Source organism: Symsagittifera roscoffensis, chromosome 7 (assembly GCF_963678635.1).
Source record: "Symsagittifera roscoffensis chromosome 7, txSymRosc1.1, whole genome shotgun sequence".
Taxonomy (NCBI): Eukaryota; Metazoa; Xenacoelomorpha; order Acoela; family Convolutidae; genus Symsagittifera; species Symsagittifera roscoffensis.
Window position 1 is genome coordinate 49,318,146 of NC_087068.1, and position 24,622 is coordinate 49,342,767.

Here is a 24,622-nt window from a genome sequence, read left to right on the forward strand (position 1 = left end):
TTGAAAACAATTTATGAATAGATTTCAATTCATTAATCCTTTTTAAAATTTTATCTTTATTGGCATGATAAGGAAAGTCTTTCACACTATGTTTCTTCAAGTTTTGTGTCGCCTCATAGTCGGTCTTCATCGGCAAAGCGTAACCAAGTTTCTTTCCACGCTGGTTTGAAACCGTGGTGTCCAGTGTGTTCAATAACACACTGACACACAGTCCCTTTCGAGTTACCGAGAAGCTCCGGCCTAAAATCACTGAACTTTGACTATTTGGATTCGGTACCAAACAAACCTGTTTACTATCACTCAACGAATTCAAATTTCTCATTCTAAAAATTGCTTGTCCCGGCTGTAGTTTTTTTTTCTGTCTAAAAAATTTGGTACCTTGTTTTCGTCTGTTATTATTCTATTAATTGGTTTTAACATACTTCCAATCCGGGTTCCTAATCCTTATTAGACCGTTGTTCAAATCAATCATCACGTCAAAATTCCCGAAAAAAAATCTCTGCCCAAGATGAATTGGTCAGCGTCGTCCAAGTTCTCCACCACCAGGAAGCTCATCCAAAGATCCCGTCCTCCCATGTGGCGGACCGTTATTGGTGTTCTTCCGGCTACGTAAATCGCTCTTCGATTGGCTGCAGCCAGTCTGAGATTCGTCGGAATTAGATCTTCCCTCGTGAAGCCCATTCTTTCCCAAGTCTTTATCGGCATCACACTCACTACCGCTCCTGTGTCCAGAAGCCCTGTGATTCCGATTTTCTTTCTGTTGGTGTCAAGCAGGTGTGCAGTCACATCTGCTTCGTATCCAATGTGTACTGCGTCTTGCTCCATCATGGCGTCATGACGTATCCTGCGGATTTTGAGTTCCTCTTCACCCAAATAGATCTGTCCTATCTGGTCACTGTCTGTTGTTACATATGTCCTAGTGTAGAAACTGATTCCATCTACGTTCAGCATCACTTGATACGGTCCATAGACTTCCATGTAGCGCCCATGAAGCTTCTTTATGCGAGGGACACCTGTTGTTAGTAGTGCTCGCACAGCTCTTGACTCAGTGCGTGGCTCCAACTGCCTCAGATGGCTCACTCAGATTTCTGATTACCTGGTGTCCTGCTACCGATTTTTTTGACTGTATTTTGTTTCCTTGTGGCACCATACCGAGCCTCTGCCCGGAGATCACATTATGTTTCATGCTCAAACTAATTGGTGCCTTTGTTTCTTCGACTTCTGTTGCCTCGAAGGTATTCAGCTTCACCTGTAGTTTCTCATTTTCTAATTCGAGCTTCACTTTTTGCTCGATCTTTTTTGTTACTAGTTCCTGTTGCACTCTATTTAGAGCATCCCTCGCGGCTGCCCTATAATCAATCTTGAAGTCATCCGCCGCAGTCACCGGTTCCGGTTCACATGTCTCCTCTGTTACCGCCTGCATTTTCTTCGTTGCCAGCTCTTGCTGTTTTTCTTTTCTGCGCGCCTCCGCTTCACTCAATAGGCGAGCCTTGCTGGCTTTCACTCCTGATAAAGCTTCCTCGTGCCATGGATGCTTGATGTCTGCTACAGCATCTCAGAATTGCGGACAATTCGATTTAAAATGACCTTCCAGATTGCAAAAGAAACACCTCGGGCCAAATTTTGCAATTAATCCTCTCATGAATTCTTCATGATCGACTTCTGACGCAACTTCGTCCTCGAGGCTAAAGCCTATTGCTTTTATGCCCTGTTTATAAGTTGGGCGTGCTGGCACATGATGGTCAGTCGAACTGCAATTTGCACAAGAGCGTCTCTTGTCCATATCGTCCCTCGGTTTATACCAGTTGTTCCCTTGGTTTGCTGGTCCGTTGTTAAAATTGCCATAATTGTTCTTGTAATATCCAGATCTTGATGGAGGTTTCAGCAAAAGATATTCTTTTGAGTTGAGCCTCAAATCCTCTGGTGTTGGCGCATTGAGTGATAGTGGTGTGTAATGCGTTGCTAACATTGTTCGAAATTCATCATTCTTCACACAGTCGATGAATTTTGAGGCTACAGCCAGGTTCAGCCTCCTGTTCGACTCGTCCGGTTGGCTACGCCTTCTGAGCATCTCCAAATTGTCTAGGAGTTTGTCTATCGTCTCATCTTCTCGTTGCCTCCTTTTCTCGAATCGCATCATTGCTTGGTGTTCCTGCACCCCTGAGCCAAAACGATTAAACAGGATTTCAAAGATTTTCTCAGTTGTGTCTTGCTGGTATAGTTTAGGACTGTCCCTTCCAAGTTACTGGTGAGCGCACTGCACTCCTGCCTTTCTGACAGGTCGTCTTCCTCAAAATGCAGTTTCATCACCTCTATCCAGGTGCCAATGCAGCCATCAGATTCGTCCTTGTAGCATCTTGGTTTCTTAAAGACTCTTCTGGACTTTTCACTGCGTTCATTGGTTCTGGATAACCTCGTCAGCAATGTCTCCAAAGACCTGATTAGGGGTTCAAAGGCTGTGGCCATTGCTGTGTTATCTCTTGAATGCCCCGCCTGAGTATCATCGCCCCCTGATAAGGTGTCTGTATTTGGTACATCCCTTCTATCCGTATCGCAGGGATTGTTTCTTCCTTGGCTCGCATGACTCAGCCCTGGGCTTACATGACTCCTGTTCCTAGAATCACTTCTCCCCGTCGCATGTGTGCCTTGCGTCGATCGTTCGTTTGAAGTCTGTCTATTGCCAGTTGAAGTCCCTCTGAAGTTTGGGCCCCATGCTCTACTATCCCCTGTGGTATAGCCTGCTGAACTGCCTCTACCTCTATTGGATCCATATGTCCTTCTCCTATTCTGTTGGTCATTGAAGTTCACCTTCGGCTCCCTGATGGGACCTCCCGAGTTCGGTCTCCCTTCTCTCTGTCCACTCTTGCTGCCTAGTAGCACGTCCAACCTATCCATGATAGCCTGAGTTCGCCTCTCCATCATCGCATCTATCTTTGTGTCAAGGGTCCCAAGAGACTGCTCTTGCTGAATTCTTAACTTCTCCATGTCGTCCCTTAATCGTAACTCTCTCTGTTCCGCATCTCTTGTCATTCGCGACAAGTTCTTCGCTATGTGTTCGTCCGTTCTTTCCTTCGAGCGTTTTTCGTTTCTACCAACTTCTTGTCTATTGCGGTTTATTTATTCCCGCAGACTTTCTCTTTCAACTTGGACTGCTCTCTCTAGATCACTCATTCTTATGGACATCTGTTCATTTTGTTCTCCTATACTGCCCACTATGTTGTTCAAGGCTTCTTCAAATGATGCTCCGTTTTCTACTAGTGGCGTCACAAGCGGCGTTGTCACCCTGTCGATCCCAGTTAGCTTTGTGCTTGTCGAGATTCGGGCTTTGATTTTCTGCCTCGACGTCTTTTCCTTATCCACCTCTGGATCCGCCGATGCGTTGCTTAACCCTATGTTTCTATTCTCCCCAGTTCGCGTTTCCGAATTTGTCTTACTCACAAAGTCTTTTGACTGGCCTGATGTGTTTGGGTCTTTGCTTATCGTTCTCACCACACCAAATTTGTCCATGGTTCCAGTCCCTCTGTCGGTGTATGCCTCATTCGCCTGGGTCGAACTATTGAGGCTGACTCGAGATCCAAAGTCAACTTGCTCATCATCGTCCTCTTCTTCCTCCTGGGATTCACCTTCATCTCCTGTACCCACTCCCATGGTGAATAGAAAGATGTTTCCTAAATTGTTCTTCACTCTTTCTGAAAACGATGAGGACGTCGCCTGTTTCTCCGTCACGGCTGCCATCATAGTATTGTCTGTGGGAGATCTTCTAGTTGCCACTATTTCAGTAGAGATGTCGGACAGTTCCGACATCTCCTCTCGGTCCTGTGTCGCGGTTGAAGTGGCAAAATCTTGACCCTGTTCTACCGGAGTAGATTCACTCGCCAGCCTTCTGTTTCCTCTCCCCTCCGGTCCATGTGTTTCCCGATTCTCAATCATGGCCTGGTCCGGATGGACCTCCACTTCTAGCATAGCTTTTCGCTCTTCTGGGGACTTTTGACTCCTGGTTTCAACCATTCTGCCTGAAACCATCTCCCTTTTGTCGGTCCGGGTTCGTGTGATCCGTTCCACAAAAGGGTCGGTCATTGCTTTTCTTTGCTTCTCTGGTATGACTTTTCTAGAGCTTTCACTTAGTTTACGTATCCTTGACATGTCTAAACTCATTTTCAATATATCTTTTCTTACTGGTTATACTATACACTCATTTCGATTGCTAGTGTCCTTCTAGTTTGACTATTGATAATAATAACACAACACAATAAATTTCAAAAGTTTCTTTTAAATAGTGACCACGAATCCTTGTATGTTATCACGGTACAGCGTGTATACAACTTATTCACAATAATCGATTATTAGTCGTAAGATTTGAGAACTAGCACAGTATGATGATATCAGTCAATTTAAAAGACAATGTATTCACTACCCAATCAAGCACAAAATGTTGATTTAACACCAGAAAAAACAAAATAAAAATATTTTTATGAAAAACGTATGTGTTTTGTACTTTTAGTCAGTCGCAGTACAATAGTCGAATTTGTTTTTTTAAAGAAAGAGCTTTCCCTGCTTGGTGCTGCACCAAACAGACACAACTTGAAAGCAGTAATTTTCTCAAGTGGGCGTCAATTGCACCCACCGAGTCTCCTTTTACCTATCTGCCTTCGGACTGCCCGAGCTATACCTACTAAAATCCTCAGGGCAGTCACTTTTCTTAAAAACGTTTTGGATTTCAATCCACACCAATGAGTTACACACTCTTTTTTAATTAAGACTTAGTGTCGCGAATATCCGAGTTTGGACCTGTTTTGTTTTGGTCTGGTCTTTTTTGAAAGGCAAGTTACCAGTGCAGTCACTGGTTCCTAGCCTGTTTCTTAATAACCTAATACTTCTCACTATTATCTTTTCTTCTGTTTACCTGAGTCCTTAAACAAAAATAATACCCCTCCGGGTTGACAAAAAACAGTACCCCTCCGGATTGCCAAAAACAGGACCCCTCCGGATTGGCAAAATTGAGACCCCTACGGATTGGGACCCCTCCGGTTTTGTGAAAACAAGACCCCTCCGGATTGGGACCCCTCCGAATTAGGAAAAATTTGGACCCCTCCGGATTGGGACCCCTCCGGTTTTGTAAAAATTGCTTTTCGGAGACTTCCTTGATTTTCAACCTATACCACTCCGGATACATTCTCCGATGCTAATATGCTGTTTGTATCAACTAGGAAGGGTATGTGGTCCTTCCCTTGACCCTTCCGGATTGAAGTTAAGCCTCTTATTTGACAATTCACGCTAACGGTGAAGGGTCTAATCGCTAGCCTAATTTCGGCTCTATTAAGGTTTTCTAGTGCCTCTAGCCTTCCCTATTCTTCTAGAACAGCGTATAATTAACTTTTTCAACCGTTTCTACCCTTTGCTAGGGGTGTAAGGGCTTTCCAAAATTTTCTTTATAAAACGTGAGGGGTCTACCCTCCCGAATTGGTGAATTTGCTAAAACAATCTCAAAAAATTTTCACGCTTTTTTCTATTAGTAAGCTCAGCTAAGTTCTGATCTAATTTACCAAGATCAACTGGATCTGTATAGTCGTTCCAATGTTATTAACTAAAACCTCTTTTTTCCAAAGTCAAAAAATTTCTCTCTTATAGGTTCCGCCTGACTTTTTCCGCAATTCTCTTCTTTTTGACCTAAAAATTATTGATCCGAGCTGACAAGGCCTATAATCTTCTAGTTCAATGCAAAAAACCCGATCTAAAACGCTCTAGCTGAAAAAATTTGCGAAAAACTATGCTATTTTGACTCCTCCGGATTGATGAATCCACTGAATCAAAGACGTTAAGTTCGATTTCTCTGTAATCCGGAAGGCTTTCGGGAAACGGGTCTTGAAACCTGTAGATTCACTAGTGGAAGTTGTCCGAACAACTATTTTTACTGTCCTAACTCAAAAATTTCAAAAAAATTTCTGATTTTATAGTGTTGCGTTTTCTCAAAAATCGCGAAAATCGCGAAGTTTTCTCAAACTTCTGAACTAAACTCAACCGGTTCTACCTATTATACAAGCACAGTTACGATTTAACTCACTAATTTAGCGCTTTTTTACGTTTCAAAAAACATCGAAATTTCAAAAATCGCGATTTGTGGGGGGATCAAAATATCGCTATTTTGACCCTAAAAACCGGTCCGCTTACTGTGTTTTTCACTGAAAAACGAAATAGGAGTATTAATATAGAATATATATAAGTAATAATATTAGTAATACTATACCCCTCCGGGTTTGTTTAACATACGAATTAAGGTGCTTAACCCGGATTTTCGCAGTTTGGTGAAGGGTCATTGCAGCACTGTCGAGCCCCCCACAGATTTTTATCTTATTTTTTGTACCAAAAGGGATACAAAACTTGTTAACGATACCGAACAGTCGAATGTTGTTGTCGTTGAGCCCCTTCTTGTTGCTCCTTGTTTTGCTTGCCGGATCAGTCTTCTCCCAAGACCCCTCCGGATTGAGCGCAAATCAGCAGACCCTTGCGGATCGAGCGCAAATTAGCATTAACGTGCTTAAATACTCAAATGATCCTGCAGTACAAGCTTCACAAACGGGCTAAAAAAATGATCGTAACGATCGTGATCGATATAAAAGCCTGTAACAACAATATATCTATCAACAACAAACGGGAGGGTCGGATCACATCTTGTCTGGGGGGATGATTTTTACTGATTTTTTACTTTTTTACTGTTTTTGGTTTTTTCGGTTATTTTTTTTATAATTTTTGTTTTTCTTGGGTACTGTATTACTTTTTGTTTGGTTTTATATATATCTTTAAGTGTTTTTGGTCGCAAAGCTCTCAGGGAACGAGGGAACGGCCAATCTCCCCGCCCTTCCTGGAACGTGAATTTTCGGTCTTAACTAGGTTAAAAAGCTATTCACGGTAATCCGGAAGGCTTTCGGGTTCCGAAAAACCCTTCCGCCCCGGCGGTTCGGGCCTCTTAAAATTATTATTATGAGCATCCGCTCGGCGCGGAGTGCTCGTTAACGGTTCTGCCGGTCATGATGTTAAAAAAAGAATAACACCCAGGAGCGCAATAAAAACATCTATGTAACTTTCGCCCGCAAGTACAAATCGACGGAAAATAAAACTAGCTTCTAAAACCTCTGGCCAACGTCTAAATAGAGCTCTACATGTTTTTCACCGTCTCTACCCAGCCAGTTCTTTTGGTTGTTTTTCTAACATGGGGTCGACAAAAACGTTACTGTTCTCTGGCTTCGACCAGAACGCTCAAATTAACTTGTTTACATGCAAAATAAGTGAGCTCATGGCTGGTCTCAGTATCCCCAGAATACCAGGTCACTCCTAAAAACAGGGCTAAAACTACTTATTATATCATTATTGTTTTTGTTCAGTAGACAAAAATCATCATCTCCATTGAAGATGGATCAACCCCTTCCCCCAACTCCTAGCTTCTCATCGTCGTAAAATGAAATCAGATGTTAAATAAATTCAATTCAAGACATAGCCGGGAAGCTAAAACTTTATATGAAACAGTTTCAGTTTAAATCCCGAGACCCCTCCGGCTTCCTGAATCCGGGGAAATAACAACCTTATCTTCTTTCCGGAAAGCTGTTTTTCTACCCTTCACCGTTGTTGTGAACGGCCTTGCAACGATTGTAGTGAGACAATCGTTGCAACTCGGAGCGGTCTCTGCTAACTCTGCTTTTCGTTGTTGTTTTTCTATCGCAATTCCGGTATTTATCACAATCGCAACTATTGTTGTTTTGATTTTTTTTCTGTTTTTCTTCCAAAATGGCGGTTTTTGCCGTTTCTCAGAAGTGCGACTTCTCAGTTCGAACATTGAAATTTCAAAAAACCAGAATATCTTGACCTTCACCGTTAGACTAATCGTCCCAATAACATCGCTAATCTCTCAAAACTGTCAATTCGGAAGGTTAGCTGCTAACTATTCGAAATCGCCGAATCTGCAATTTCGTTCATTTTGGTCGAATGTCACAATCTATGTTGGACAGACGGTCTGACATCGCACCACAAGGATTGAGGAACACCGAGAAGAGGATACCCCAGTTGGACAGCATAAAGGGCAGTGTGGTTGTGAGAGTGGTAAGTCTGAGTTTAAAAAGAAATTAATCGACGAGGCTTTCAGCAGCATCAAGTTACTTACATTAGAGGCGCTGCATATTAGGAAAAAGAGACCGGCAATTAACACGCGCAATGAGTTTAGAACTAGGGAGCTGACACTAAGGCTATAGTTCTAGAATCGAAAAATTCGGGCTGAAGCAGAACATTTTGAAATAATTTACACGTTTGCCTGAAAATTAGCGTCAAAACGAAATTTTAAAAACAAAAAGTTGATAACTCTCAGAAATTTGTGACAAAATGTTCAGAATTGTTAGATAATAGTCGGTTTTCGTTGGTTGAATTTTTTAAATTTTGAAATATTGATGTGTATGACACTTTTTATGATCTTTGAACATTTTGTACAGATAGTTTAGAATTTTTAAAACCTGAAGATGCACAAAAATTTGCGAAAACGCTTGTTTGAATTTACAATTTTAACGCATTCTCATAACTCAAGAAGTCTGAAAGGAATGTCTTAATTCAAGCAATAAGGTTTCTGTTCGGACCATTAGGCAGCTTCAGCTGTGTACCTTTCCACTCAAGGTTCACTCTGGTCCACGCGAACGCTCCTTCTATCTGTTCTCCGTCACTCCTGATTCTCTGCCAGGAGCAAGACAGCTCTACTTTCGTTTGATTTATAGTAAAATTGCGAATAGCAATTTTACTCCACTATTTTTCAGCTACTTCTCGCGATTATTACTCGATCCTTCTTATTGATTTTTCTTGCATTTTCAGTTGTCGCGAGAAACTTGAGCATGACAGGCTCAATTCGAAATTTTGAAAAATTAGTTTTCTCCCCATAAGCAAGATTATACGTTCAGCTCAAGGTCAAACTTCCAAATATGACCGACTGGCACTCCTTTTTCTTTCTAAATGACATTCATTTTTGTATCGCAAATGGCGCGAAGCTCAGCTTCGCTTCTTTGTTAAAAATGATCTGTTTAATTTTCAGAAACTCGCAAAGGACTTTGAAAGGTTTCTTCACCTCAGTGCTTAAATGCTGACTGATCATTACAGCGATAGGCAAGTATATTGCAATCTGGTACTAGACTAGAGTTTTGTGATTTTTCGGATTATCGTCCGTATGTTCATTTTTGTCGGCTTAGTTTCTGTAGCTCGATGGTTGAGTTACCATCCCGGATGTATTCCTTATCTTTAGGCTCGGTTTGTTCGCGGGACTTCTAGACTCATTTCTAGTGGTACTCATTGAAATTTCTTATCTTTTATGTCCCTCTTAGCCGGCATATAACGAATACGTCCGGACTGTAAAGGGCCTGAGTTCAAATTTGACCCGGCCCTGTGGTTTCAGTATTTGATTTACTCGTGAATTTTGTAATTTTTCTCAGGTCACCGCTTGATTAGTTTTTCCGACGCTGAATTTGCATTCTGTTTTGGAATGTAATTAATTAACATTTACTTTGCAAGCTACTGTACTGGCGACGACAGAGAAACAATTTTCTTGCGGCAGAGACTTGGCATTGCTGTACGGCGTGGAACAGCCGCGTGTGTGCGCGAAACTCTTGCTGTTGAAGTTGACGACCCGGTTGGTGCCGACTTTCGGTGATCACCAAGATTGAATTCAAAATGATTTTTTTTTGTATAAATTTGGTGCTACTCTTAAAACATTCCTCGGACTTGTTCCATTTTGTTTTTTAAATGTGTCTGAATTCACATTATTCTCCATTAAATCGTTAATCAGAAACATTATTTTTCTTCGCATCTGTGATTAAATGCTTAATCTTTTTCTTCGCAGCTGTGATTAAATGCTTATATTATTGTCTTGCTTAATGATCATTGCGATAACCCTTCCGACTTTTTTCCGTAATTAACTTTGTTCACAGGACTCTTCTGGACTCAAATCTTGTGGTACCTAATTCTATAATTATTTAAAATTTAGCGTTCTTGGACCACTTAACCTGATGGTAACGAATATGTCCGAGACGGGAAAGGTCCCATGTTCGAATCTGACCAGGACCTGTTTTTTTTCAACGGGAAGTATCCTGTTTCAAATGAAATTATCGGCTATTTGTCTTTTGTCGGCTTAGAAGCACACCTTGATATCGTTTCTTTTGATGCTTTAATTTTTTCTGATGCTGCTTTCAGTGTTTGATTTATTTCTGCAATTTGTAATATTACTTAGGTTGACTTCGTTTTTTTTGTCTCGCTTAGAAACTTTATTCGAGCCAAAATATTTCGGCCTTTTTTCTCGGCTTAGTGACTTGGTTTTGGGTCGTTTTAAGAGAAAATTTTTTTACGCTCCCCTCTGCACGTTGTAACTTGGTTGTATTTTCTCACTCGGTTTGTTGAATATTCATTTTTTTCGGCATAATAGGTTTCACCTTATTTTATATTATTGTCTTGCCAGCCTCTATTTGCGTCGTTTGATGCACGAAAAGTTTTTTGTTGTTTGCGTGAGTGTTATGAGGGGAGGTTAGAGGTAAAAATTTCCAATAATTAAACAAAAAATTCCATTGAAGAGTTTCTGCTCAGCTAATTTTGGCTCTGTCACAACTTGCTTAATTTTTTTCCGATGCTGAATTTGTGTTCTATGTTTGGGCATGTTTTTTTTAACGACTATCTTCATTCATTTTGATAGATCTATTTGTATCGCAAGTGATGCGAAGCTCAGCTCCGCCTCTGTTTAATTTTCATAAATTTGCATCTTGATTTGATTTCCATAAGTTCAAAATTAGCGGCGACGAAACGGAGTGTTTGAGTTAGGTCTGCAAAATCATTTTAAGTTTTTATTTCAAGTATGGCTTTCGACAACGGTTGAGAAAACAGAAATTCATTAATTTTTTTCATCTCATAATGTCTTGAGTTTTAATTCATCGCGCTTAATCGTAAAGCGAAAGTGTGTTTACAAATATCACTTATCGAATTGCCTGTTCTGTAAATCACAAGTTCCAACAATCAAGATCATATTAGGTATGAATTGTTTTATGATAATTTAATCAGATCAGTTAGTATCAGTACAAATCGTAGGAGTCCCAGTCGTAACGCTTGAAGTTGCTGGGCTGCCAAACACTCCATTGCCCTGCTGGATGTTTTTGCTGTTCATAAGTACGTTTTCCCATAATCCCTAAAACAGATTGCTAGGTAAGTTTCATAAGTTTGAGTCTAATTTACAACCTGATTAGTAGCGAAGAGTTAACTGGATGCCGTGCCGCTTTAACTGCAATTTGACTAAAGCTGTTGGTCTCTCTCGCAATCGTCTTGATCGTTTTTAGAATTTCTTTGCGAATACGGTGTAATGCCATTGTTTTATATCAACTACTAGACATCAATTAGTTTTTATTAAGTTGCCTCGTCAATTGCTAAGTAAATTTTCATGCTTTATCGAAGTTTTCTTGCTCAAAAAAGCTGCTGCCAAATTGCTTAAGTCTTTTTTGTCTGATGGAATTCCGGATGGTACTACTTTGATAGAGTGGTCCCTTGAAAATAACCAGGTCCCTTAAGAATAAGAGACCTAGGGCTCTGAAATGTTTAAAAATTATGATTTCGCCGTTCAGAAAGTTGTCGCAGTATATTTTCAAACTAACTCTAACTTTATTAGGTTCGTTAAAGCTCCTCCCTCAACATTTCAAAGTGAAAAATTCAAAAAAAAATTGCCAAAATCGAGTTTTGATGTCAAATAAGCCAATCCAATTATTGTTGTTTAACCGTAAAATAAGTTGAAACGAGCATATTTCTTGATATAAACAATATAGTAATTACACTTTTAGTCTGAAAGGTTTCTGATTCATTATATATTGCGATATTTATGAAATGAATAATTTATAAACAAACTAGTTTCCAAAATAAGAGCATGCGAAATACATGCGGGACCTGTCTATCATAGTCGCTTTTTCGTGGGACCACTCTATTATAGTAGTGCCTTCCGGTTCACTTTTTATCAGTTCCTTGAGCTTTCTTGTAATTTTTTTTTGTAAAGAGTGACTGAAAAATGTTGAAAAACTGTTATATTAAATTATAATTTTTTTAAGCTAAAATGATGATTAACTTGTAGAATTATATTGATGAGGTGGTTCTCGGCAAATTCTATCTACTTTAATCTGAAAATTGAAAATTTTTTCAATACTTTTAGGATCCCAGTCACTGGTGCGGCACTTTTTTCGAAACTCTTAAAACACAAATGAGTAAAAATCAATTTAAAATAAAGAAAAAACATGTTTAAAACAAAATGAGAAATATAACAATATGTATACACTTTTTTGATGCGCAAGCGGAGACGCACTTTTGATGTCGCAAATTAGTGCTTCCGCTTTGCCGGGTCATTGCGGAAGCAACCGGATGTTTATTGATAGCCTTTTTCATGTTTTGCTTAGTAGTTATTTTGATAACAGTAGCAGAAATAGGTACTTTTGGAAAAAAACCTCAAAAAACAATGTTTTTTACGTTTAAAATATGTTTTCATAGTATAATTGGATAAAAAAACGTCTTAAACCCCCAACCTGCCAGTCACTATGAATACGGCTTTAATATGATACCTCACTTGACCCCCTGCGAGCTTTCGTTGAAGTCAAAATTAGCTGGAAAATTTTGAAAAAACGACCCTTGTACTTGTTCCTTTCCACTCTTCGAGAGTGGTACGAACAATTAAAATTTGAAGCGATGTACAAGGTTTCGGATCTTTTAACTTATTCCGCGCAATTCGAAGCATTTAAACTAAATGAAAAACTCAAAATCTGATCGTTGGAATTAAACTCGTTCGCCAAAAATAGTTTGAACAATCAGTAAACATTAAATTTACTAGAGCGCTTTTAAGTAAATTTGGGCGCAATAAGTAAACAGACCCCAAAGTTTGTAATTTAGAGTGCCCATTTTTCCATTTGCGAGAGTAAGTGACTTGTAATCGGGTACTAGACTTTTTTTCGCGTAAACAATTTTTACAAATCTGTAAAACGTTGAGTTTGCAATATCAGCGAACCTAAACAACTTCAAGAGTCCTTTTCATTTGGTCTAAAAGTAATGCAGGCGCCTCCATACCAGTTTCTGATTTTTTTTCCAGTATGTATAAAATTGATTTTTTTTCTGGGAGAATTATCGGACTTCTGTTTGTCTGCTCATTTTTCGTCTGCTAAATTTCCAAATCATGGAATTTTTTTTCTGATTTAATCAATTTTTACTGTATTTGACAGTCGTTCTAATGTTTAAATTTACCAATTCATATTTTGAAAATCGAATTTGATCGTTTTTTTTTAAAGATAATCAAATAGTTTTGACTTATGTCGTATCAGCTCTGTCAATTTCTTTTTCATAATTTGCCGGAAAAATGGATCATTTTGAATGTTTCAGGGAAATGGAGTATAAAAGCTTCAATTTTTAAAAAATATTTGATATTAGTTATGGCCTTTTTCGGCTCAACGGACTTCTACTCAAGGCTTAGTACCTAATCAGTAAGTGAAAGCTTTTTCTGACTGTGGTTGTATTTTTCGACTTTTTTTTTCCTGAATTTGAATTCGTCTTATTTTTCAAAAGTTAGGACGTATTGATATCCGTCTGATTTTTTAAACGCTACCTTACAATACTATGCTTTTGTTGTTTCCCAAGTTATGCTAAGCCCCACTTTGACTTTCAGTTAAAAGCTATGCTGTGTAACTTCAATCAACTTCAACGGCTAATCCAGCATTTTGATAGGTATTTTCCAAAAAAACCTGATGGTTTTGTTGGCTATTTACACTTGCGAAAAGTATTATTGTACGAACTTTCTTTTTTTTTCAACCTAAGTCGCAAATTTTGTTGCAAATAAGTCGCAAATATTATTGTGACATAAAGCAACAATATTTGCTGCATCCAATCGGCATGACAGCTTATTTGTTGCACCTGTACAGTTATTGATAAAATTTCGAATTGCTTTGAAATTCGAATTGTTATAAGTTTACACAGTTGATGCATTTTTAATTCATCAAGTGAACCGAAAAAAGCTATTTGTTTCAAACAACGGAACAATAATAAAATATCGATTTCAGAAATTTTTTAACTCAATATATCTCGCAATTTTTTGAAATGCATAACTTTTACATAATGTCGCTTTATGATTTGCAATTTATTACATGCAAAATTGTATCTTTTTGTATTTGGTGCTACTTTTGCTGCATCGAACTGGCAATTTATTAGCATATGTAGTTGCATTATTGGTGGCTAGTTTTTGGGGATTTTAGGCATCCGTGGTTGGGAGTTAGTGCGTGAGACTCAAATATGCTAGGGCGCAGATTTTTTTTGCTTATTCGAGTTTTTGCTAGGCCTCGAGTTTTGCAATTTCGAGGGTTATTTCTCCTTTTTCTTTTGTCACTTGATAGAGCTGCTTTTTGTCGTGTTCGCGCAAGTTTTTGCGGAGCCCAGCTTCACCTCTGTGTAATAAACTTGCGATGGTTTTGGCCGTCTAAATATTCTTCTGCGAAACTGCTGTTGATTTAACTGTTAAGAATTGGGTGTGTTAAGAGTTAAAAAATCGTAGCGTGACGATAGATTATGCGGCATACGGCAATTGAAACTATGGCTGGTTAAGCGATGAAGTTCAAATCATTGTTGGTATTAATTGGGCACTGTGATGTGTTCTAGTTTGGGTTGTTTGAGATATTTAATGCGACGACCGTCGCGCCTTTTGGTTTGTAAGTAAGTTTTTAATATATTCAATTCAAAGCATTAGTTTCCGCCTGTCAATATCAGATGTCTCTAAAAATAGCTTATTTTCACTATTCGACAAAAATTTTTGTTCCTGAAATTTTTATTTATTTCAAAAAACTTTTCGGGCTCTTTTTAATTAATCTGGAGCCTTCAATTTTTAATCTATATCAAGAGTAATTGAAAACATTTGAAAAATATTTATCTCTGAATTGGTTTTTTTTTCGAAATTGTTGCTTGTTTTCAAATACAAACGTTTCAATGAAAATTATTGGAAAGTTATACAGCTATGATTCAAATTATACAAAATAGGTTAAAAAAAAATTGCGGGCCATTTTTACAGAAATTGGTTCATAGACATCTTGGGTTTATACAAGATATTTTTGGTTTACCTGGTAGTGTGTGGTATGCTGATTTCGCTGAGTCGGAGATGCAAAAACAGCAGATGGAAATGAGGATGGAGAATAAAATAACTCTCATTTTGGCTCAACTTCAGTCGTCTCAAGAATTTCTTTGAAATAAGCTTCAAGTTTTGATACTGAGTTCGATCAATTTAAGAATATAGGTCACGCTTTACTTCTGTCAAAAAATAGGCTTTTTTGTTGACGAAGTCCCCCAGTTTGATAGGTTTTACCCCAGATTGAAGGTACTCCTAAAAGCAACGCTCTATTTTGTCAACTATCTCCCAGCCAATTATGACATTGCTCTCCTTTTAAGTTAAATTTATAAAGTCTTTTGATGACTTCGACCGAATTTTATCAGTCTTATTAGAAAAAATTTGTCATTTTTCACGTCAATTTTCTCTATCCAAATTTCCAAGAAAACATCCCCAATATCAATAGTTTCGAAATGAGTCATATCAGTTGAAAATTTAACCTTTTAAAGACGATTTCCGATTGCTACTGATTCACAAAAAAACGGCAATAAGGGGTTTTAGGAATATCCAAAGTTTGAATTAAATCTAAAGATTAAATTAAATCCTTACTTTTCAGATGATGATTTGTTTTTGAAAGATCAGTGAGCTGCATGTCTGACTCAGCGCATTCGAATTCTTCATATTCGTCAAAGTGAGTAGCTTCTTTTTACCCTTAAGATACAAATAATAAAGGGCTTTTTAGGATTTTCAACTACCGTTCCTTTTGATTTTTACCAAATGAAATGATTGTTTTGATATTTGACAAGTATGTCTATTATCCATTTGGTCAACAATCCTCTGAAAACAAAGCCTCACGCTCTAATTTTGTTGGCTTTGGGGGATGGTAAAAGAGCCTGAAACTGTTCTAAGAATTGTTTTTATACTATAATTACAGTTGCGAGAGCAAGTGTCTTGTATCGAAAACTAGATTTTTTTCCCGTTAACAATTTTACACACATCTAAGACATTGCGAAGTTGCTGTATTGTGAAACTTATCAACTTCGAGACCTTTTCCCATTTGGCCTACAGGTAACGAGGTAGCCTTCTACCCTACGGTCTGGGTTTTGAGTCCCGCCCGGACCTTGTTTTATTGCAGTATGAATGAAATAGAAAAAAAAATTCCGGAAAAAGTTGAATTGTTGGACTTTCGTTTGTCGTCTTATGTTTTGTCTGCTTAGTTGTTTAGTTTTTGGCTTACTCCTGTCATTTATAAAATTCATACCCCTTCGTCGTATATTTTCCAAATTTTTTTGACAACATTTTTATTGCATATTTTTGTTTTCGGATGAATTGACCTCTGCCCACTTGTTGTCGGCTAAGTGCCGCTTGGTAAATGCTAAAAGTTTATTTAACACTGGTGGTTGTTTTCTGCTGTTTTTCTGAAATTCTTTTCATTTTTACCAATATTTTTTGATTTTCTTATTTCCGTCTGATTTTCGATTCGCTAGCTTGCAATGCTGTGCTTGCTCTGTATCGCAAAGGACGCGAAGCTCAGCTTTGCCTCTATGTAATTGATAGTTTTCAGGTAGTTTCATTGTGGGTAGTTTTAAAGTAGTGTTACAAATTACGCCAACAATTTTACTGCCTTGGATGGAAAATAAATTTCTCAATGTTTAATTTCGTTGATTTAAAATTCGTTGTCTTTTTAAAATTCATGTTTCAAGTCGATTTAGCTTAAAAACGAGAAGTTAAAAAAGCTTAAAAACGAGAAAAAAAGTTTAAAAAAAAAGATCTTGCCTAACTAATCGAAAGTATTTCTGTTTATTGTCTCGATCCAGTTGGAGGTTGTTTTTGAAACGTGACTACACTTATGGAACTCAGCCAGGAACAAGTCAAGACCAGAAAACTAAATTTCAATTTAAGCCAAAAAAGTCCTACTACACAAACCGAGGAATCCGCTATATCATAGCACATGTGATATCATGGATATTCCTGATAGCAGTTGTTTGTATGGACTTCTATACGTGTTATCTGAACTATAAACATGGAACCTTTCAAAACAGGTTCACTTTTCTGAGATTCCCGGGACAACATGGCATATTTGTGACATCTCTCAGGGGCATGGTGTATATTGGATACAGTGAGTTCGTCTCCATTGCACTCAGCACACCGCTCGTTTAGCGTATCCTTAGCATATCACATATCATACCACTCGTTTATCATAGTCAACATAAGTTTCGATAAACGCGTTATATGACATAGCTAATTTAATTTAGAAAAGGACGGTAGACCGATTTTTGACCGTTTTTTTTTGTGAAACGTTTAATGGTTGAATTCCCCCCCCCCCTTTATCGCTGTTATCTCAGCATAATCTCCGTCGCGTTTCAATTGAAGTATATAGACCAAAATATGAGTTTTAGATTTAAAAAAAAAGTTTTTTGGCCAACTCGCTATCAATTCGTGTTATCAGCCAAAAATGTTATATTGCGATTGTAATAAGATGAAAAACATCGTTCTTAAATACATCGTTCTTGAAACGTTTAGAATTGTTTATAACAAGCATTTTATAAAGAAAGTTCGCTTCGCTTGTGCGTTTGTCTGTATTAATAGAATTGTGTTTTAGTGGCGTTTCATGCTTTCCGAAGCTATCAGATCAAGTGCCACTACTATGAGCTAGGGTATTATCGCCCCCATTTCATGGCCTCGTGGACCATGGACGTCGTTGGTGGATTCACATTGATGTGCCAGCTCGTTCTGTTCATTATAATTCCTTATTGCGCTAAGGATAACAGGTAAAATGTGTCTGCAATTCAGTTCCCGTTCTATTCAAATTTTTTTAAAATGTTGGTTGCAAGATTACTAACCCAGACTTCGGTATATCAGTTTTTGTTTGACAAATCTTATTCGGCTTAAAAGGTTTCGGCTTGTAATATATCGGCTTAGAGGCCATGTTTGAGGAGCAGATAGTTTTTACTGAGAAAAATATTTGAGGTTTTGCTTCGCCTATGTGTTTTGAATTCGGTTTTCTGGGAAACATTTTTTGGGCACTTGAAAAACAAGTTGCCAAAAAATCCATGAATAAAGTTTAGTGTTTATTTGTTAATTAACTTACTTTCTTTGCCAAATTATCCCTAATCGTTCGTTCCAATTTTGAAATCATTTTGCAATGTCCTCGTTTAGGTTTGTTGTCTTGCTGTGGCTGGAGTTAACATGCACGTTTCTCATTTTCACGAATAGCAAAGTGACATACCGGAGCATTTTGCTGCACAATATAGCGGACAACTTAGCGCCCATTCCGAAAGAATTGTCCATCAATAGTACCAAGAAGCTATCCGAACATGATTTCAGTTAGTTTCTTAAATTTTTATCTGCTAAATATAGGTGGATAATCAAAATAAGATGTTTATAAATAGCTCACAGACTGATGCCCAGTTAAATAAATTGGGCTGAATTTTAACCATTGGGCAATTATAGTATTTCAAGTTAAATTGGTGTAACCATTTATGCTTTGTTGCAATATTGAAACCAATTTAATAATTTTCTGTTTACACTTCCGATCATCTTAGTGTGATATTACGAACCTCTTCTAGCCTAACTCGCAAATAAGTGTTTATTAAAAGTGTTCAATTATTAAGGAAATTTCACAGTAGCATTGGAAATTGCACAGCATCTGTTCTCTGCTTTATTTGCGGCGGCTAGTGTTTGTGGCTCATTAAGCTTCAGTGGCTGAGTGGTTAATGTGAGAGACTCTTAATGACTAGGTCGCAGGTTCGAATCTCAGAGGTAGTCGAATTGTTGCTAATTCGAGGCTTTTTTCTAATTTTTATTGCACTTCACACAGCTGCTTTTTGTCGTGTTCCCGCAAGTGTTTGCGAAGCAAAGCTTCGCCTCTATGTCATACTTGTTCCAAACGATGCATGTTTTGGATAGTTTATCCAGCCAAAACCGACTAGCAGAAAAAAATAGTAAATGAAACCGGATTTTCTCGACACCAAGAAAGGTTAGTTGAAGTTTTTACACAAGAAAAGCTAGTGTTATAGTATGAACTCTCTTTTTCCAATCTAAGTGGCAAATATTGTTGCGACGCAAATATTGTTGCGACAGTATGTGTTCATTTTGATCAATAACCAGATCTTAAGTACAGCCAATGCTAAGTATATTAACTCAGACGACTATGTTACAAATAGCACTTTAGCTTCAAGGAATCATGGATATGTAGCGTAGAGATAGTAATGAGACTGCAAAAAATAAGAGGGTTTGAACCTGGGCAGAGTTGGATGTTTTACTTCAATAGTTAAAATGCGTCCGCTCCATAAATTGAGGCATGTAGGTAATTTTTTTTCAAAGTGACTGGTACTGCTAATGCGTCATAATTGGCTTGCGTCACTTAGCATTTATGTAGACTCATAATTGGCGTGCTTCACTTAAGAAATTTTGTAGACTCAAAGTTTTACTCATTCAGTTTTTCCCAGTAGCGTTATCGGTCATATTTTTGCTTGTGTATGCGAAGTGCTACTTGGCCTCAGTGTCACTGTTCGTTTCACGACTGTGAGGGCTTAAATGTGATATATCATTATTCTGATTTAGCACCTGATTTACCGTGGAATAAAGTTTCAAAAAACACACCCCCGCCTGAAGACAAAGTTCCTCCCCACTTCTCGTGGTCGAAACAATAAAACAATAGCAAAAATCAAATGTCTTAAGCCCACTCAATTTGAAATTATTTTCAGTTTGCAGCTGAAGGTTCCTTCATAACCAGTGATGTCCAGTTAAAAAAGTTGAACCGATTTCTTAACCATTAACCAATTAAAACTGTTTCAATAAAATCGGCTTAACCAATTTTGCGTTTAACCAGTGGTAACAAATTATAAATACTCTCAAACAAAGAGTAAAGCAAGCGTTATCAAATCGGAATGTAAACTTTTATTCGGATTAACTAGTTAAACAAAATCACTGAATCATTTGTGCAGCATTCAATTCTGCAGCAATTCTGTTCAGTTTCTTGTAAATTCAATTTTAATTACTGGTTAATTTAACTAGTTGACGGCTAAGAGCCTAGGCTCGAATCCGGTCAGCAACTGTTTTTTAAATCCAAAGTATTTAGTATCAAAAAACTCATCGTCCTTTCAGTTGTCTGCTAATGCTTTGTCGGCTTAATTTCGATATTTGTAAAATGGAAATTATTTATCAGATTTCCCAGCGAAATAAAAGTTTTACCTTTTGATCCAGTTTTCTCAAATTGGGTTAATTTTAACAAAAAAGTGTCCATCATAAATTGTTCTATTAATTCAAAGAGCTTTAAGGCCGTCTGTTTTTTTCTTCGAAATTCAAAAGTTGAAGATTTATGAAAAAAACAAGTCAGTTTTTGTTTCAGTTTCCTTGCGTTCATTACTCTTTTCCAACTATCAGTTGGCTATGTTTATATTGCAAATAAAAGTCTTTGATTCTTTTATAACCCTTGCGATAATCGGGTTCTAGATTTTTTTTCCCGTAAATAACTTTGCTCACAGAATTTTCAAAGTTAGAACTGGTAAATTTAGGTTACGCTCATAATAAATTCAATTTACTTTGTGTCTGCAGCTAACTTGGTCTGGAGGTAACGAATACGCCGGGAACGGCAAAGATCCTAGTTTCGTATGTGGCTAGACCTGTTTTTTTTCAAACGGGAAATATTCTGTTTCAAAAATTTTATCGGCTTTTATTTGTCTGCATATGTTTTGTCGGCTTAGTTGCCACACTGAACAATTGTTTGTATTCAATGCGCAAATTACATTGTAGTTGCTTTTAGTGTTTTGATTTACTTCGGCAGTTTGTATTTTCTTGACTTCGTTTTTTTTTCGCTGAACACTTTTTCTGCCCAAATGATTTCGTCTTGTATTTCATCGGCTTAGTGACCTTATGTTTATTCGTTTCCCGTAAAACGTATTTATGTTGCTCACCTCTGGATCACACAAATTGCTAAAAATTTAAGAGAAGTTAAAGTTCAATATTTTCATGTCTAGAAATTTTTTTCGGCTTCTGTTTTATCGTTTCTTTTTTCAGCTTGTTTGATTTCGATCTATATGATAATGGCTTAATGGCCTAATATTGCGTTTTTCGACAAGCGAGAAATATATATTGTGTGGGCGTATGTGTTTTGAGATTGAGGGGACTTAATGATTTTTCTTTCGTTTTAACTTTTTTGAATTGTTTTTCAACTTTTTTGTTTTTGTTTCCTTTTTTGACCTAATAGGTTTCGGCCTATAATAAATTGGCTTAGTGGCCTCATATTGTTTTATTTCACAAGCAAATAAAGTTTTATGTTTGTGAGTGTATTTTGAAGGCGAGGGGATGTTTAAACTTTTTATAAACCCTAATTTTGATGATTTTTTTTCGGCTTGAAGGGTTTCTGCTAAGGTTTTTTCGGCTTTGTTACCTCTTGGTTTTTTTCTCCAATGCTCATTTCACTTTCTTTTGTCTTGGCGCGTTTTTGTTTCAAAACTAGCCTGATTTATTTTGATAGATTTTTCACATTTTTTTTCCGACTCAGCGGTTCTCTTGTTTTGTATTGCAAGTAGTGCAAAGCCCAGCTTCGCCCCTGTGTTAAAAGATTCGACAGGCAGTTTTCGCCGGACGTTGCCGAAGTATTGAATTGCAAAATTTGCTAATTATCGATCGATGAATCACAGTTGTGTGAAGGTTTTCAGTGGCGTGTAAAAAAGTGATTCCTTGGCCTTACCTAGATTCTGAATACCTTTCCGAAAAAGCTAATGCGGACCAAGAATAATTGGTTAATATTAAAACCTGTTTTAACCAAATCGGTTCAACCAATTGATAATTGATTAAATCAGTTTAACAAATCATTTTTTTAAGCCATTCAGCGAAACAAATTGCTGAGCGAATAGTAATATTGGACATCACTGTTAATAGCAGCTGTTTTGTAAAGAGAGGTATAATGACCTGATTTAGTTGCTAAATATTAGCTGTGGATGCTACCCATTAATTTTTCACGCAAGTCATTTTTTGCTTCGATACTTGCCAATAACACGTGCTAGTAGATAGTTTCTCATCTGTTGACTCTATGGTTTGACTTCCAAGTGTACAAATTTCATCTGCTGAGGCTTCGAGTTAATACCAGCAGACTACGTCTTTTACGACTACGCGTATAATTGTAAACAAGGCGCCATGAAAGTTGCGCGCACGAAGGCTGTTCCCGGTACGAAATGGGAAGTCCAAAGCTTTAATCAATTCAACAGTCCTTTACTCCAACTATCCAGATAAATGAATTGCGGACCTCATTTGCTAATTTAAACAATGATAATAAAAAGAAAGTTGACCTGCTTAATTTCTTTAGTTGACCTGCTTAATAAGAAAGTTGACCTGCTTAATTACTTTTTCAACTTTAGGCGTCTATAAAACACATCCTTCAATTTCAATGTCCACCAAACCTAAAAAAAAAGAAATTAACAAAGTGTTACAGAAAATGGCTTGTTCAACCCAAACAATCAAATGCATAAGAGATGAAATTTCTCTGCGAATCAGAAACCTGTTACTCAATTCCCTTGTTTTAAGCCATTTACACTATCCATGCATGCTTTTGAATGGTTGTACTGAAGAAAACCTAGACTAACTGCAAAAGCAAATAAAATGGGCCATAAGAATTGTCATGAACATAAACATAGAGATTCTGTCACAAATGTGAGGGAAAAACACAGAGTTCCCACTGCTAGATATATAATCAAATACAGATCAACACAATATCTTCATAAATTAAGCCAAAACAGAATTAGAGCATTTAACTTCCTGCAGTTTCCGAATTCTAATTTCCGCTGTAATCATCGCACCGGCTCAATTCTCCTGCCAGGATTGTGTAAAACCGAATTTTTTCGTAGGTCATGCCAATTTACATCAATAAAAAGTTTTAACTTGGTAATTCAAAAAATCATCTCCATGAACAAAACCTGTACGCTATCAAACAAATTAATTTGAAAAATGCATACTAGAGGATAAATTGTAATACATATAAAGGGTAGACTCTACAACACCCAACTTCCCTCTTACTTCTTAAGGAGATTTAAATAATCTTATGTATTTAGTGACTGATGAAACATTTTTTTGTTCACGTATTTAACAATAATGTACACTTGTTCCTTCCACAATCAGTTTTGTAACTGGCAACAATAAAGTGTTTTCTCTCTGTCTCTCGCACTGTAATTTTTGTCACTGTAATTGTACGGTAACAAACGGTAATGTTCGTCTGTTCTAGGAGTGGCGGCATTGAAGAGGCGTCAGATCATTCCATCGACCAGTTACTACCGGGTCTGCCGAAGAGTTGCGGTGCATGTCAGTAAGTAGAAAGTTATCACTTCTTGCGCGAGAAGGGTTCTTTTTTTCCCCATCTAGAACTACTACCATCCTGTGGCTGTTAGAGACAGATATGTAAAAAATTAGCTCTTTGTTACGATCGAATGCTTTTAGAGAATCAGTTTTTCATAAATTTTGAAGGCTCCTATACTCTTTTTTGTAGACTCTTTCACTGCCCCTCCCTCCATTGTCGATGTCAAACACTGTGGTTTTTCCCACATTATCCTGCGAAACCATAAATTGATTTTCGTTGTCTATTGGGGGTTGAATAGTTAACGAGGTGAATTCAAAAACAAGAAATATGTGTTCAGATCAAAATGTTCTGTCTGCCCATGGAGCAATTTATATCATGGGAACTTACAACTATCTCTGTGAAGTGATGATGTCAGCCGGCCTAACTTCAGACGGAATGGTTCGTATAGTATTTTAAAGTGTTCAAGTATTTATACTGTAGTACAAAAATATTTTGCAACATTCCCGAATATGAATAGAGGTTCGTGAGTGAACTATTGACGCGAGCTATAGTTGGAAAAGAGCCGCTCAATCATTAGAACTCATGATATCAATTCTTTAATAGCTCAGCGGAAAAGTCGTGATCTTTACAATCTGATTATTGAAAGTTCAGATTAGTTAACATTCGTTCATATTGTAAGGACGTTACCAGTAATGGATGGTTGGGGGAGGGGGGGGGGGGGGGTTGCTATCGCACCTCGTACTCTCAGGAATTCGACCCCCTTGACGACCCAAAGGGCCACCCTTTGGTACTATTTTAGGACTAAGACATTCATTTTCTTGAAGCTTCGAAAGAAGCAAGCGTTTTCTAATTGGAATATAGACTTTTTTCGGGTTAACTTGTTTTACAAAATCACTTGAATCACTATATTTCATTCACGTGCACTCCTTTCAGGTACTGTCATGCCCAAATTCTTGAAAATTTAAATTAAACTACCGGTCTAACGCTACTACTGACAGTACTTTCAAGAAGTTATATCATTACTCTTGATATTGATATGTAAATCAATTTTTTTGGCTTCTACCGGCAAACCTGGCATAGAGGTAACAACTGCGCCTAGGTCGTGGTTTCGAATCCAGACAGGTCTGTTTTTTCCGTTCCAAATTTTCGGCCTATGTTTTGTCGGCTTAGTTGCCGCATCATGGATTTTTCTTGTTTTTCAAAATAATTATGTC

At 37.6% G+C, this 24,622-nt stretch overlaps 1 protein-coding gene across 6 annotated transcripts in view; it reads left to right on the plus strand.

The window, feature by feature from the left end:
• LOC134851632 (uncharacterized) overlaps positions 1-24,622 on the plus strand; it is a 350,773-nt gene that overhangs the window by 311,334 nt on the left and 14,817 nt on the right. For 2 of the 6 annotated variants that reach the window (XM_063867800.1, XM_063867801.1), the window contains exons 2-7: positions 15,727-15,803; positions 16,930-17,231; positions 17,715-17,883; positions 18,272-18,438; positions 23,337-23,417; positions 23,746-23,846. In XM_063867800.1, the coding sequence (XP_063723870.1) occupies positions 15,763-15,803; positions 16,930-17,231; positions 17,715-17,883; positions 18,272-18,438; positions 23,337-23,417; positions 23,746-23,846 (861 nt within the window). In that variant the 5' untranslated portion in view covers positions 15,727-15,762. The remainder of the gene's footprint in view (positions 1-15,726; positions 15,804-16,929; positions 17,232-17,714; positions 17,884-18,271; positions 18,439-23,336; positions 23,418-23,745; positions 23,847-24,622) is intronic. The other 4 variants (XM_063867804.1, XM_063867803.1, XM_063867805.1 and 1 more) reach the window with 2 other exon arrangements.